General features: G+C 38.9%; 3 protein-coding genes across 3 annotated transcripts; 2 read left to right on the top strand and 1 right to left on the bottom strand.

The window, feature by feature from the left end:
* Nucleotides 1-454: 454 nt before the first annotated feature.
* Nucleotides 455-9,191, top strand: LOTGIDRAFT_175106 (hypothetical protein; the record flags this gene model as incomplete). The annotated part of the gene is made up of 4 exons (XM_009055443.1): nt 455-548; nt 6,669-6,821; nt 7,100-7,348; nt 7,627-9,191. 4 exons carry the CDS (start codon nt 455-457, stop codon nt 9,189-9,191), a joined length of 2,061 nt encoding a protein of 686 aa, XP_009053691.1.
* A 260-nt stretch (nt 9,192-9,451) lies between these two features.
* On the top strand, nt 9,452-10,924 carry LOTGIDRAFT_175105 (hypothetical protein; the record flags this gene model as incomplete). Its single annotated transcript, XM_009055442.1, has 1 exon — nt 9,452-10,924. One exon carries the CDS (start codon nt 9,452-9,454, stop codon nt 10,922-10,924), a length of 1,473 nt encoding a protein of 490 aa, XP_009053690.1.
* Nucleotides 10,925-11,638: 714 nt separating this feature from the next.
* LOTGIDRAFT_202318 (hypothetical protein) lies at nt 11,639-15,593 on the bottom strand. The gene is made up of 9 exons (XM_009055441.1): nt 15,469-15,593; nt 15,169-15,298; nt 14,941-15,034; nt 14,528-14,693; nt 14,176-14,298; nt 13,745-13,865; nt 13,408-13,490; nt 12,990-13,155; nt 11,639-12,509 (listed from the first exon to the last, which is right to left on the bottom strand). The coding sequence occupies exons 1-9, from the start codon at nt 15,571-15,573 to the stop codon at nt 12,457-12,459; spliced, it is 1,041 nt and encodes a 346-aa protein (XP_009053689.1). The 5' UTR covers nt 15,574-15,593; the 3' UTR covers nt 11,639-12,456.
* Between the last annotated feature and the right edge of the window lie 497 nt (nt 15,594-16,090).

Genomic DNA, 16,090 nt, shown 5'->3' with positions numbered 1-16,090 from the left:
GATTGAAGGCGACGATTGAAAACGACGACTGATTGAAGACGACGACTGATTGAAGACGACAGTGACTTACTGCACTACAAAAGCGTCTATATCGCTGACAGTCCAATCCATAAAATGATCGTTGGCCAAATTGTTGGACGACCATTTAGCGGTATGGGGTTCTTTGGAAACAGTCACCATGACCTATGTGGCCAGTGACTTTCTATACTATAAAAGCGTCTATATCGCTGACATTTCAATCCTTTTGACATTTGTGAGTGTTAAAAAACATATAGATATATTTTTCTCACTGCAATGAATTAAGCTACATACCAGAATAACGATGAAGTGAAAGCTCTCGGTGAATCGGTGTTTAACTTTTATTTTTAGAGACTATCGTTTAATTACGAGGAGAAAACAGACATCAAATCGTCTCTCAACATGCCAAATTTGAAGACGAACACTCCATAGGAAAATGGAGAGAGAAACTCCAACTACAGTAATAGAAAGGATGATTCTACCGACCAACATGTTCCGAACTCCTTCGCCGACCAAAATCATAACCATGGGTGAGACCGACAAATATTGCTCAAAATCTTCACTCAATAGAAGAAGAATATCAAGAGCAGAACACCGACATGGACCGACCAATATCATTACCAAGGGAGGGGACAATAATGAGAAATAAAACCAACAATTATCGACCAAAGCCACCTCTATGGATGTAGTACCGACAAAATCATCATTCTAAAGAAGAAGAATAATCAAGAGCAGCAACCGACATGTACCGACCAAAATCATAATTTAAAACATCGATAGTTTTCCAACGTTTCACTTCAAAGAATCTAGAATCTAACTGTAGCCACTGAACCATGTTCTGATGCACTGATTACCTCTAAACGCTTTGATAACATGGTCTTTCCTCCAGATCTAAAACCTAATATACTGATAAGCGAACGTGTGTTCCTAGAACTGAAGGTTGAAATCAAAGGAAACGGTTAATTAGCCCAGTTAAACCTGTACGTTCGATGATTCGACAGCTGTTTGTACTGTTCTTATTCAGAAATCATAATTTATGCATGAAGTTATGATTCCATATAAAAAGAGTTTGATAAAATCTCGAGCAGCCTATGACATTATGCTCTATGTTATAATTAAATAGAATGGTTGTATCCTCGAAGGATGGCAAGATCTACATTGGACGGCAAGGTTATATTGGATTCTTTTATTAACATAATATGGCGATATTCACAAGAAAAACAAAGGATGGCATCAATGGAAAAGGATGGCCACGTTAACCTGGAATGACAATGGCAACAACAAAATAGCATAGCAACGACCACAACATACTATGACCATATTTGAGCTTCGACAGATCCCTATATGCACCAGGTTTTCGATTTGGACATTACACCAATTGTAGTAAACGAACGTCTGATTTTTTAGTATCTGATTTGTTTAAAAGTGTACGGTTATATTAGGCAGTAATTATACCAGGGTAAAAGAATAACCAAGTAGAATAATACATGGACGATTACCATAGAATAATAATCAATACAAAACAGTGTAATTCATATAATAACTACGTAAGGCGTGTTGCAATCTTGGACAACGTTTAAATCATAGTTCAGAGGTTACTTCAGGTCATAGGTCATCAGAGGCAATAGAACTATGTCAATAATAACTATCAGAGGCGGTCAGACTCTTTCAATAATAACTATCAGAGGCAATAGAACTCTGTCAATAATAACTATCAGAGGCAATAGAACTCTGTCAATAATAACTATCAGAGGCAATAGAACTCTGTCAATAATAACTATCAGAGGCTGGATATGGAGTAAATAATAACTATCAGAGGCAGCCGACCACCGTTCTTCGTCAATAATAACTATCAGAGTCAATTTCTGGAGGACTTCCGCCGATAAAAATAATTATATGCCCCATCCTTTTTGCATCTAATCTTAACGCTACAGATGAAAAAAGATATGCAGGCTTCAAAGTCATGAGTAAGCATGAACAAATCACGCCAAAATATAATTAACTTTCATAGTTGGACTAGAAGAGAACTGATATTTTGGTAGTAATTGTTTTTGCAAGATTGCAGATAAGTCAAATGCGTCTCCTGTAACATGAAACTTGGAACAGTTTCAAAGAGTGTACTCCATACGGAGTGGACACGCCCAGATTCTATACGACTTTCAGAGAGCCTGCGAATTGTAAAGAGGTTCTTCTAAATGTCTTATGTGTAGAGGGGACACTGATAGCATCGCTGTGACCCCTACACACATAGAATTTAAGAAAACCTCTTTCCGACCACTTTGAAGCAATGGATATAATCCATGAGCAACAGTTTCAAAATTCTAAGCGGCTGCCAAATTCCAATACACAAAATGACTAAGAACACTAACCTGCTGTCTTGGACGATTCCTGGTAATTCCTTCTTCAAAACAAATCACCAAAGGATGCGACAGACCAATAACTGTTCCTTAATCCGTATACGCAATTTCCACTTCCACAAAATCTACGCTGCCATAGCGAATTCCGGTTTCTCCTAGTCAAAACTAGGTCAAGTTATAGACGTTCAAGAACTACAGAACCAATTTACAAGCATTCCGTGTCGTTCTCTCTAATCTTAACCAAAATACTTGTAGAACGCTTTACTCAGCAGCCGATAACTATCCCTGTTTGTCAAGTCTTTTCTAATCAATGCCAGACGCATGTGATATGTTAGTCACGATCGCTCCAGACGAAAGCGATTACGAGTTATTAGAAGAAAAACAGAAGTTCACGCCTGCTAGTACATCAGTCACGATTATCAAGTTATTGATAACAACTGTACGGGAATCAATCAAGCGATGAGGACTGGTAATTCGAGACACACGTGACCTGTGGCGCGGGAAAGTAATCAGTGTAAATGTCACGTGACACGAATATACGAACCTCTTCAGGAATCTGTGTTGTTTTGGCAACCCATATGTAATATTCTTTAATCTTGTCGGCGTAAAGAAAATATGATATATGAACCGCTCACAAGTCTTGATAATCGAGTCTTTCATCTCCTATTTGACTTGGTGCCAATCACGTTAAAATGTGCGTCTGCTCAGGCTATGAAAAGGTTAAAGTTCAGCTCAATTAAAAAAGAACTTGATACAAAAAGTATTCAAAGAAATATACGACTTTTGTTAAACTCTTTGACGTGTCTGGATGATATTTCTACAAAACGTCGTCTGCTTGACTGTTAATTGCAGACTGGAAACGAGGTTGGAATCGATGAATTATGGCGCGATTTAAATTGTCGTTTGGCATTGTATTGATTCGACGATAGCAGACGATTAATGTTCTCAAAGATAAAAAGAATTCTCATGTTAATGATAGTGCGGCTGGACTTAAACCCCCTAGAAGCAGTCGATAGTCTAAACTAACAATTCATCAGATATCTGTAGCTCTATATGGGGCATGCGTCCTCAGACTGAGGAGTCCAAAGTCTGTTCTTTAATACCTGAACATTTTAAATTGTTACCGAATTTTTATGAAATGCGAATCAAAATTTTTAAATTGTAACGTTTTATATACGTTTTATTTCAAGGGGAGTAATTCTCTCCAATTTTATTTGACCATTGAGACTCTAAATCCACTCCTCATCCAACTCTGACTCACACCCCCTTCCCCCACCTGGCCAATTCCTCTCCAACTCCAGGTGATGCAAACTTCCCTAGCTCCATGATCTTAATCCGAACTCTTGTCCACTCCCTGACTCATCTTCCCTACTACCCCTAATGTTTCTTCTTCCATCCACTCTAATTCCCCCGCCTCTACTTAAACCACAGGCAACCCGAAAATACACCTACCAACGTGGAGGCAATATAACTGAATTGTCGACCAAGTTAAAACTTTCATTGGTTTAAGAATGATCGGAGAAAATGCCAGTACAGGATTATATCCCATGTGTCAGATTTGTTGCCGCAAATAAGATAATCCCATGGATAATCCGGAATTAAGGCAAATTCTCGAATTAACTCATAATCCTATTTGATCCTAAAATGGGTCGTTAGGCAATTACCAACTTTTAGAGCTAATATCATTTCCAGTATCTGAAATATCATGATCGAACCTATATTGTGGTTTCGTTTGAAAGCAATGAAATATGTTTTGTGGTGTAAGACCACATGATTAGGATACAGGATAGACTGAGTTTTCAACTGAAGATGTCAATGTAAATTGTTGAAACGTCGCTTAAAACAATAAATCCAGGAGTGATATACCGTAAAATTTGAGTATATTATTGAAAATGCAATATACAAAGGAGACTCGTGGACTGATAGATACGTTCCTAAATGGAGATACAATAAGAGTTGAAGGAGTAATGTCCCTTGAAGAAATAAGACACAACGTAAATTGTAAGGTAAGTTGCTCATATCCCAATCAATATAAGCACCAGTGTCAAGTTGGAGCTGCTGATTTGTCAAAGAGAGCTCACTCTGTGTACTATTTACTGTGCGCCATTTTACAGGACATTGTACCAGTACCTGACCGATACCACTTGGTTGCATTCTAAACCATAGCTATATATGGATGTCCTTTTTGGAGCATGACATACATTAGGTGAGACTAGAGGCATCAAAGATTAATCCCAAACCCATGATCTCTGACCACATGGTCCGCCATTAAAATTTACCTTCATGCTTAATTTACTAGGTTATGCTGAGAGATGTTTTGAGTGGTATCCCCCGGGGAACACCTGGAAACTACAGGAGAAAAAAAAACTGTTTGATCAATTTTTCATGCCCGATTTAATTAAGTGTGGAAACGAACGAAAACTTAAAGTGATTATTTCGTCAAGTTTTTGTCTTAAACAGCAACGCCTGTTTTACCAAAACACAACAAAAATATTTTTTTCAAAATACAAACATTTCATTGGTCGAAAAAGAAATTCCGAATATATATCAATAATTGACAAATCAGATGATAAAAACTAAAATTATTCAGAGTTTAGATTTTCAGAAAATTCAAGGGACCACATCCCTTTTAAACATGCTTTCAACTAAGAAGGCTATGTCCACTAAAAATAAGCCTTTTTTAACGTATGATATGACTTCATCGAAGTTTCTTCACTATTAGATTTGACATAGATTTATGCACGTGCATTTCGTTATCTTTTTAGAAACATGATGAAGAGTAGAAGAAAGAAGATATCACCAGCAAAATGAACGAAGAAACGAGATATAGAAACTATATTTTACAAAGTAAGAACCGCACATACTAACTGATTACTTGTAGGGAAGGGAAGAGGAGAAGGTGTGCACGTACGACCTACTGACCTAGAATTATTTACAAATTTGTTAAATTTAAGGTGCACCATAAAGATAGGGAGGAAAGTGGATGCACGCGTGTAGTTCGACCTACTGTGGACCTGATTGGCCTATTTGGACCCACCCCAGTAAGTAGGCTTAGTGTAAGTAGCACACAGTTGCATGATAAGAAATGAAAAAGTAATATACACAGTAGAAGCTCATTCAAGGGCCTGGTTCCCAAAACAATCGTTTGATCTAATTAATCTTATTAGTCCATAACGAACTCAAAATCAGTGACGATCCATAATATCAAGGGTTAAGTTACGTCGGACTAGTATACGTTTGGTAACCCAAGATAGAACCATAGTTCAAGAGTGCTTATAGTAAGTTTACACACATATTGAAGGTATTTAGGATTAGAATATTAATGAACCCAATAACACACAGTACATAGTGGTTGTAGCAACGTCATAACCTCATGTATATTTAAACACGTTAGTCATGTATGGGTTGATCATGTGATTTTAAAACTCTAGTAGCCTCGCAGAAATCTCAGGGAAATTCCTTACTTTACCTGTGAATTGTAGAACCTCTAGGGGCTATGGGAATTTGGTACCTTTAGAGACATTGGTGTATATAGGAATCATATATTCTTTGGTATCTTGTACTGTCTACGCCAGTAAAGGTGAAGTTGAAATGTCCTTAACTGAGACAGTAACTGAGAGTAGTGTCATCCGTTATTACCAGTTCTGAAGGATATCTTTAAGGATTCTATCTTTCTTTTGAAGGTGAGACTTGATGGAACTTGGATGTTTTACTTCCCTTGTTTCCGAATTTGGATATACTTGAGAAAATAACAAAATCTTTGGGACGCTGGATTATGACAAGATCCCCAATATATGTCATAGGACCTGAAAAATGCTAGTAATGTCTCTGTATTTTTCGCAGTGTTCTTGGAAAGATTGACAGGGGAGGGGTCTTAGGGCTTGTAATTGTAATTGTGGGCCAACTGCTACCATGCAATAACCAAAAGATTCACTAAGTGACTTTTGTTTGGTCGATGTCTTGCTCCATATCAGCTGTATGAAGTTTCCATGTAAAGTTTTAGGTTTTCAATTTGCTTTTGACGAAAGGTCAGTCCACAGTTCGCATAGAGAGCCAGAATTTCGGCTGTTCAAAGGTTGTTATTGTCTCCTTCCAATTTGGTTCTATAGACTTTGTTTACTCATTGCGTGACAGAAGCAATAGTATTAAAGAAGAAATAAATTGCTCTTTAGTATCAACCTTATTCCTCGACAACAAGCCTGGGGTACATTGGCAGTCCAGTGTTCTGAAAACATGAGCAGTAATCAGCTCTCTGCAGTGACTTAAACTAAAGTCTATTTTTGTGTTTTACAGAAGTACAGAGCTCTCTAAGTCTCTGTTACGATAACAAGTACAGTGAAGATATAACTTTGAATATCGACAATATTGGACCACTTCTGACGTCATTGGGAGTTAAGCAAGGCGAGACAGGGATATTGGATTTGATCAGAAACGCTTTGATTGACAGTAAGTATGAGTTACGCAGATCAAGAGTGGCAACAGCAAGTCACTTAGTCCGTTAGAATACCGCTACAAAGTACATGTAATTGCATTTTCAGATAAAATCTGTATACAGACAATCACTGAGGCAGGAATACAGGATAGCCAATGTTTGTCAACTTTGCCTCAATGATCTTTCGTTTTTTTGTGACCTTTTTGGTCGGGTTTCGGTTTGTATTGGCTTCCCCGAGATCCCCACTACCGTACTGGATGATTTAGATATCTAAATGGCTTATTATTTACAGCAAATGGTTGCATCGATCCTCTGGAACTTGAGAGGGCGATAGTTAATGTGTCACTGGAAAATGGAGACGACGAAGAAGCCTTCTTTGAAGAAGCCTTTACAATCATTGATCTGGATAACGATGGCTACATCACAGCCCCTGACATCTACCGGCTGTTTCAAAAACTAAATATAGGAACAACTGACGAAGGGCTGATAACTCTGCTTAAGAATCTTGATTTTGACAGAGATGGCTCGATCGACTATGAAGGTGAGAGAGAGAGAGGTCGAATCTCTAATTTTTGCTGAATTGTAAGATACCTTAACGTCTGGGGTTTATTATGATATGGATAGCTGAATTTGAGTTCTATCAGTCAAAAAACAAATAAAGGCAAGCAATAACCATCATGGATTGCCCTGATTTCATTATAACCTTTATGTGCAGACCCAAAATTCATGTATAGAAAGTCCTATGGCCTTGCATTTCGCGGGTAATTGGAAATAGATTACTAAATGCTATTTTAATCATTATGTCACCATTTGTTTTAGATTTCCGAAGTTTTATGCTCGGGCTTGAATTCCAAGAGCCAGAAATAAAATCAGAACACAACTGTAGCGGTGATGACGATGATGTCAAAGACGACGATGAAGCGAGCTCGCGACTAAACATTGCCGCTTTAAGAGATAGGAGGCCCAGTTTACGGAAACTTACGAAAGAAGACAGCCAATTCAATTTAGTGTCCGAGAAAAAGCGCAGCCTTTTTTCCTATGCTGGTGTGGTCAAAGACACATTCGCCGTTGTATCGTACATTCGTCGGGTCACCCAAACCGATAAGCTAGAACAGGATGTCCAGCAAATACAAGAAAAGTTAGAAGCAACATCTTCACAGCTGACCGCGACCCAAGGAGAAAGCTCCCGTAGATCCTCGCTAAGAAGTGACATTTCGAATATCTCCAGACTTCTTCCTCCTTCGACCAATCGCAGGAGAAATTCTGTATCGTCATCGGCGTCTTCAGTGGGAAGTTTCTCCCCGGAAGACTTTTTACATGTCCTACCTGCGAATTTTTCTCGACGACCATCTATGGACAGTGCGTGTTCATCACAAAGAAGTCGTAACAATTCGGAAAAGTTAAATGGAAACGTATCCATAAGAATAAACGGAACAGCAACAGGTGCAATGAACCAGGTTATTCCGAAAACAGTGGTGGGGAAAGCAAAAGATACTGGACAAGACAAATCCCAGTCCGGAGTTGACGATAATGAACTTCTGTGCTTAAAAGATCTGTGTTTGACCATAACGGATACTGACAGCGGCAACGACTCTGCATTGACGTTGTCCCAAACGGTAAACGGATTGGTTGAGCAGGCTAGTGGGATGGCCAATAGACGTAACTCAACAGCAGACTTGGATTCATCCATTGGACGTAGTAACTGGGGAACCGGAGCTGCCTCATCGGCCAAATCACCCGGACAACAGAAGCGACAGCTTAGTGTGGAATCTTCAGCCAACGAATTCAGGGATGATAACTCGTCCGTGAAATGTCCACGTGATAACTATGACCCCGATGATATGACTAGTGCTACTAGGAACAATTTATTTGAATTTCATAAAATAACAAGTAAGTCTTCCAACTCCATCGGGGCAGAATCGACCTTGCCGGAGGAGATTCCGCAAGGTCCACAAAATTTAAATGCGGAGACCCCAAGATCCAAGAGAAGCGACATGAAACCATTTTTTCCAGCAGGTACCCCGAACACCAGGTTAGCTTCACCTGGCTGTTCTAGAACTGGGAAAGAAAATGGCGACAGTGAGACGGACGACATGTACATCAGCCTTGTCGAAAAGTATCACCGACCCCAGCGGCGTTATCGGAGACGTATATCCAACGACTCTGCGACTGTTGGAAAATGTCTGAAAGTTAGAACACTGAAGAAAACCAAATCAGTAGCGAAGGCAAAGAAAGAGGAAATTCAGTCACCAGATGTCGGAACAAAAGAAATTCGGGTACCAACGGCTGGTTACGACGTCGACGATGAAGAAAAGCGTCTAAGGGAGGAACGACTTCAAAATTTCGTAAACGCAGAGAGCAATGATCTGGATATGTCAAAATAGAAAACTTTGAAATTCCTCTGACAGATAGTCCAAGAACATCTTGCGTTCCCAAACCTAAACGATCTTATAGTAACTCGAGACCTCAAACGGCGCGGCAGATGAGTCACACGTACCCAAGGCAATATATTTTAGGAGACTGTGTCATTTCCAAACACCTGTCCAACTCGATGAATTCACCGAGAACCTTAGAAGAATACAACGATATTCATTGCGGGTACATCGTGGGACATATTTCTTACGAGAAGCCAACGATCAACGGAATGCAGCCTCTGAAAACTCAAAAAGACTCAGCACCTGGAATTTCCACCTGGCAGCACGAATTCCCGTCCGTTAATCAGTCGGCACGGCGTCCAAAAACGGCTATCGGGATGAAGAGAGCTATGTTCAGTCGTTCTTACAAGTATCTGAACCGTCCCTTCACGGCTCGCACTGCACCAGCTACCAGAGGATCCAACCAATCCGAAAGAGATTCTATGATGAGTTCCAACGAAACGTTGTCCTCGCATAACATAAGTGACAATGAACGTAAGGAAAGCCAAACAACCAGCAAGCAGGCCCAATTCGGGGAGTCTAACGAATCAGTTGGATACTCCAGCGAGGATACTTCGGATTTGGGCAATTCTTTTAATGAGAACGATTTCGTGGCCTCTCGTTATAGAAAGACAACGAAATGCGGATCAAAAGAGGATGGTGACGAAGCTCTATCAGAGGAAACGCGCCAGGGATGCCAATTAGTGCCAACGGCGCCGCAAGTAAAGCAAGAAAATGACTTATTACAACCAGAATCTCAAAAGAGCTGTTACATTAAAAGACCGACGACTCCAAAATCACCCCTTCTGATGACTAGACGGAGCTATCCTCTTGGAAACCGAGATGAACCTTTGAACGATGATGCTATGCCATCAAGTCGGCGGCCTCAAACAGCAAGACCCGTCCGGAGAGGATCGATCTATGGAAGCCAGCAACGTTATTCATCAGATGGTTCATCTGTGGGAACTCCACGTGTCAGACCGAAAACTGCTTTTCCCGCGAGAAAACAGAGCATCACATCGACAACACTATCTTTGAATGTGGTCGACATGTCTCCCCGATCCCGACCAGTTACTGCAAGAACTAAAGATGGAAGAAAACAGTGTCATCAAAAAGCCGATACTGAAGACCTTCCAGATACAGATTCAGAAGCAACTTCTGGTCCAAAGACAAATAAAGTCTTCACCAACAGTTTCCCTGTCCGGAGACGTAAGTCAGTTTCTGGAAATGTGTCACAGCAATCGTCAAAAGACGACGATACCGGATCGCCGAAAAGTGGAATGTCTTGTTTGGAAGATGGAATCGAAGGCGAATGCATAACGCCTCGAAATCCGACAGTGTCAATTCTACGTCGACCAAAATCGTCCCTTGGTCACGGATTCATTAGGGCATCCCCCGCTACTAGTGAGATCAATGTAGTGGACATGTCAGAGGCATTAGATGATCCGGAAACGGCTGTAAAGATGCAACAGCGAAGGAGCTTTAAACCGTTAACCAGAGCCATCATGGCTTTGAATCAAACGAGACGACTGGTGGTACAGAATTCATCCTTATCTCGAAGTTTGGAGACAAAAGGAATCCTGTTGCAACATGACGACTTATCTAAAACAAAATCGGTTACACAGGATGTTGTTCCGGTGGTTCCAGAGAATCCGGTAATGAAGACTAAAACGGTGATCACTTTGGAAATACCCCAAATTTAAATCAATGTGTCTCAAGACGACCATTATGGGCTGAGAAATTCCATTTTAGAGTGTAGCATTAGGTCTGGTTTCTTCATAATCTCAGAATCTTGGAACTTCGAGTATTTGATTTGTGTATCGAGGTGGTAGATTTGGTGAAGCGTACTTTTGGCGTGGGAGCTTAAATATTTTGTGTGTGCGAGGGAAAGAGTACCTGCCCAAAACATTCTTATCAGTACCAGTGTTAAGCCCAAACCTTCCTATTGCTTGCCGAATTGGGTTAGTTCCCCAAAGCCTCATTCTACCCATGGAGCCATTGTATATTGTAAATATGAAAGTGCTTATCTGTGATAATGTTCTTATGGCAAACTGTAATTTTTATAACACAATAAAGAGTGTACCGTACTGGATTATCTCTACCGTTGATATCTTTAAGATATATTGTGGTGGTGGTGAGTGTCACAGTTGACTAATACAGAGACTCCACATGCTAATAATCTGTATTTCTTTAAATGTACAAGATAATATAGAGAGTATGGAATATATCTCCTGAGGCCTAATGGTTCTTTTTAAAGCTCCATTTAACTGTGGTGGTGTCAAAGTCGCATTATGCAGAGATTCGATAAAGAGAGTACTGGAATACCTCTACTAAGGGCTTAATCAGGGATTTTGGAACTGCAACTGTGTGACTTTGTGATGAATTGATAATAATATCAAAATAAAATGTAATATTCTTTTTGATAAGAAATTTAATATTAATAAAAAAGAGTTTATTGAATGGTAATGACATTATCATAAATTGTGCCCAATGATAATGTCACTACGATAATACAAATGATAATGTTATTCAATACCATTATCATATTTGCTTTAGATGATAATGGTATTGTATGAAAAGGCCAACATGATAATGATTTTGAACATTCTGTATTATAATGGCTGAAATCATACCAATGAATATGTACATCATATCACAAATGATAATGTCACTGGATGATAATGGTGACAGCATGTCTAGAGATGTCACCAAGGATAATGTCACTATGATTTAATGGTATATGATGATGACTATGATGACATTCCAATGATAATGTTGATATTCAGATAATGACACTGATGACATTAATGCCAATTGTATGACAAAAACCACAGGTAATGATACTGTCACTTGATGATAATGTTGACTTTGTTCCAATGTCATATGATAATGACAATGTCAACTGTCTGACATCACATCCATGGATAATGTCACTGAAGAGGATGTCATTTTGAGATAATGTCACTGTTTACTGTATGCTGGGAAAATTCACTTGAGAATCAGGGCTATTGATTTGGATGCAGTTTCCAGACAGGTCTGACTGGAACTCCCAAGCGTTCACTGAGATTCTCTTTCAAAACACTTAACAATCCAATTTTTCATCCAAAATTCTGGCATTCAAACTTTCAAATCAACAGCCCAAAAATGTCATTATGTCAAAAATCCTTCAGGGTATAAAACCATTATTTTTTAGCCACCAAATAGATTCCCATTTATTTAAATGCCTGCCCCTCGTTCAAGGCTCAATTTCACCCAAATATATCTTTTTGTCACTCGAGCATGATAAAACTGAAAATATTAAACAAAACAAAAATCTTTATAACCTTTTAGAAAAGGGTATAGTGGTAGTTATCTTAAAATATTTCGTTATTATTTTTTCAAATTGTAGCAGCACTGCAGGTTTTTTTTCATGATAGGTCACTTTAGGTAAGACTTTGAGATTTTTTATTCAACAGGTTTTGAGGAATTGTGGAAGATGAAGGGGGGATATTCCTCTCTGTTAAAATGAGCCAATTTATGTTAAAACAAGGGCAATAACTCTATAAAACTAATTATTAAAAAATCACCAAAATTGGACTTATCCAAGATCAGAGCAATATACATATATATGCAATGTTTTATCAAAATAGGACAAAATACCATGTTCAATAGTCAATTATGGATGAATGGACAGACAGACAGGCAGAGGGGCCAAGCAGATAACAGAACAGACCCGGGGGATAATAACCACTGTTTATTCTATAGGATGAGGAGAGAGAGTAAACTTACCAATGGGTTCAAATGGATGGAAATCAACTTCATTTACAGATCCAGCATGCCCTGGTAACTTGTACAGCACCCTTCGAGTGGTAGTGTCCCATACATACACAAATCTATCTCCAGATCCTGCTCCCACTTTAGACCCATCAGCTGACCAGCTACAGTGGAGTAGATTCTAGAAAAGAAGAACAAGGATAAGAATCACAAGGGGGAAACCAAAATGCAAGCCAGCAAGCCATAAGTCAAGGCCAAAAGCCAATAATCATGAGAAAAGCAACCAGTCTTCAAGTGGATCATTGACCAAACCTTGACAAAGTTCTTTGATGGATTATCTATACCCATTTACAAGAATAAGTAGGAAAGATGATTAATCCTTCACAGACGGACTGTTCCTAACACTCATGGCCAACGTCCCATGTCTACTTACCTTTTCAAATGTGTGTTGATGACCCTGTAGAATCTTGACACATCTTTCTTGGGGAGCGAATGGTCTCACATCCCATACTCGTACTAAAATAAAACATAATCCTTCATCAGAACAATCTCTTTCAAAATAAAATCCAATATTTTATGTAGTTATCCCACAAGGTTTCCAGGACTACGATGCCCTGTTTTAGACTAAGAACATGGTCTACGTGGAAGATTAGACTCCTTTGCTCCATCCCCCTCTTTTTTCAGACTTGGTAGCAGTAAGATAAGGTGGTCTGGGTGGAACATCAGGCTACTCTTTGCTCTCCCCCCATAAAACAAACAACTATACTCACAAGTATTATCCATAGAGTTAGAGAGTAGGTAAGAACCATCAGGACTAAGTTCCATACCAGTTGGTGTATCAAGATGGCCTCTCATCTTATATAGCACATTATTCTTTCTTAAATCCCACACCTGTTGAGAAATGAAATGGAGTTTTACTAGTGGTGGTGCCACTGCAGAGATTGGAGGTAGAAATAGGGGCAGACTAACCTAATGGGGGGTCAACTGTGGAGACATAGGCATAAGCGCATGCCTCCAGCTGACCAACTGTCGAGGGATCTAGCCTACAGCACACAGGACCTCTCTGTCCCATCTGAATGACTAGACGTTTTTTCAATGTCAGCCTCTCCATACTACATCACTGACAATGGGAAACCAGGTTAACCAAGAAAGAGCCTTTGTACCCTACAAAACCACCAAAAGAGATATTTGTTTTAGTTACCTTGATATCATTGTCAATACCAGCTGAGAAAATCTGTTCAGCTGTATCATTAAAACAGGTGGATGTCACTTGGTAGGTATTCTGGAATGTCTGTATTACTCCCTTCTTTCTGGCATCCCATAACTGTAATAAAACAGGTTAAATAATAACAAAGGTGAAATTTTAATAATAACAAAGTTAAATAATAACAAGTCTAGCTAATGCAGACAGTCTAAATAATCATGATGACAATTTCAGAGCTTAATAGACATAGTTGTTTAGAGCTCAATTTCAGCTGTCTTTAAAATTTTCCAAATTTATGATTGAAGGTCTCAAAGGAAACAAGATAACCATTCAGGGGTTCCAAACTTACCTTAATTGTGCCATCATCACTTCCACTACAAAGTAGCTGTGGACCACGTCGAGCTGGATTCACAGAGTTGACAAATGTTTGGTGACTTTTTAACTTGCGTATTCTGACACCCACTTCCACATCCCAAACTGCTACTATTTTATCTGTGGAGGCAGTGAACAGATTACTGGAAGAAATATAAAAAAAGATCATTAGTGTAATCTTGGTAAGACATACAGAAGTAGGAAGGTAAATATTAAGAACACAAGTTATATAGATATACTACTTCTAGTTTTAGTACATACTATGTTTTTCGAAACACAGTATGTAATAAACCTAGAAGTAGTATTCTTAAGGTCTAATGGTTCTGCAATTATTGCTGGTACCAAACAATGTGTTATCATAAAATTCCAAAAACAGTTATAAATACCAACCTGCTATCTGTTGAGAACTGTAGTTCCATTATGGCACCAGAATGTCCTTTCAACACATGAAAATTATCGCATTCACCATACACATTCCAAAAATCTGGAAGCAAAAAAAAAATCAATTTTAATGGAGTATTTTTTTATACAAAGTCAAGTTACTTATTGGCAGATTGCTGGCTGGCACAATAACAACATTGCTGGAGCAGTACTGAACAATACATGGTTATAACTTACAAATTAATCTGTCAAATCCACCTGAAGCCAGCATCTGTCCATCTGGTGAAAATTTGGCAGTGAAAATATCTCCTTCATGACCAGTCAGTAACATGATTGGAGCTGTTAGGTTTGATGTTCTTGCTGGACCCTGAAACAACGAATAGTTATTGTACAGTTTTAAAAGGTACTTTCTTTCATGTCAGCAACCAAGGGATTTAGCCTTTAGATATTGTATTTTTCACTTGCTTAACAAGTTATTCGATGGAAAATTGAAACGATGGAAAATTGAAACGAAAGAAGAGGTGAGGGGTTACATACCGATTCAACCAGTTGATTGCCTTTCCCTGAGTGAACCACCATATCAGTTTTGGCTCTTTTTGCAGGTACAATTGCGCCTTCCATTGCCCTTCGTTTTAAATCCATGTTTGTTTCAGTTTTATAAGTCAAAAGACAGCCTTTATTTACAAATTTTAAACAAAAACACGCTTGGAAATCGTAACCGGAACTCGCTTTTGTGTGACTGTCGCGAGTAGCGTATGTTTCTTACCTCCCTTCGTTAAGAGCACGTCAAATCGCCCATAGAACATATTGGACAAATCATTATCAATTGGACCATTTGACATATCATGAAAACGATGTAGAATTGTGGGCCTACTGTAAAGATATGAAAAGAAAACACCATTTCCTAAGGGTTGAATTAATTTTGGTTAGGAATTCTAAACCAAAAGAATAATCTCAAAATCATATTTTGAAATGGTTGTATATTATTCTAAGGTGAGAATAATTATTGGCGCGAAATCTATTGGCCCTTATCACCCAGTCTTTTTTGTCTATACACAGCTGCAAGGAGTCTGGGTGTCGGAGAGTGAACATGTTTTGGCCCAGTCGAATAATCAAAGCATACTGAGGTAATATTTAAGTAAGCCTACGTATAAGTGGG

The sequence above is a fragment of the Lottia gigantea genome (genome assembly GCF_000327385.1).
Source record: "Lottia gigantea unplaced genomic scaffold LOTGIsca_240, whole genome shotgun sequence".
NCBI lineage: Eukaryota > Metazoa > Mollusca > Gastropoda > Lottiidae > Lottia > Lottia gigantea.
Note: the sequence above shows the minus strand (reverse complement) of the source record. Positions and strands in the feature narration are given on the sequence as shown.

Coding starts and splice junctions, on each gene's coding strand:
- LOTGIDRAFT_202318 (XM_009055441.1), bottom strand. CDS start 15,573: ATGGATTTAAAACGAAGGGCAATGGAAGGCGCAATTGTACCTGCAAAA. Junction 13,866..14,175: donor GTATTGACAATGATATCAAG/GTAACTAAAACA, acceptor ATTTCTCAACAG/GTGTGGGATTTAAGAAAGAA. Junction 13,156..13,407: donor ATCAACACACATTTGAAAAG/GTAAGTAGACAT, acceptor CTTCTTTTCTAG/AATCTACTCCACTGTAGCTG.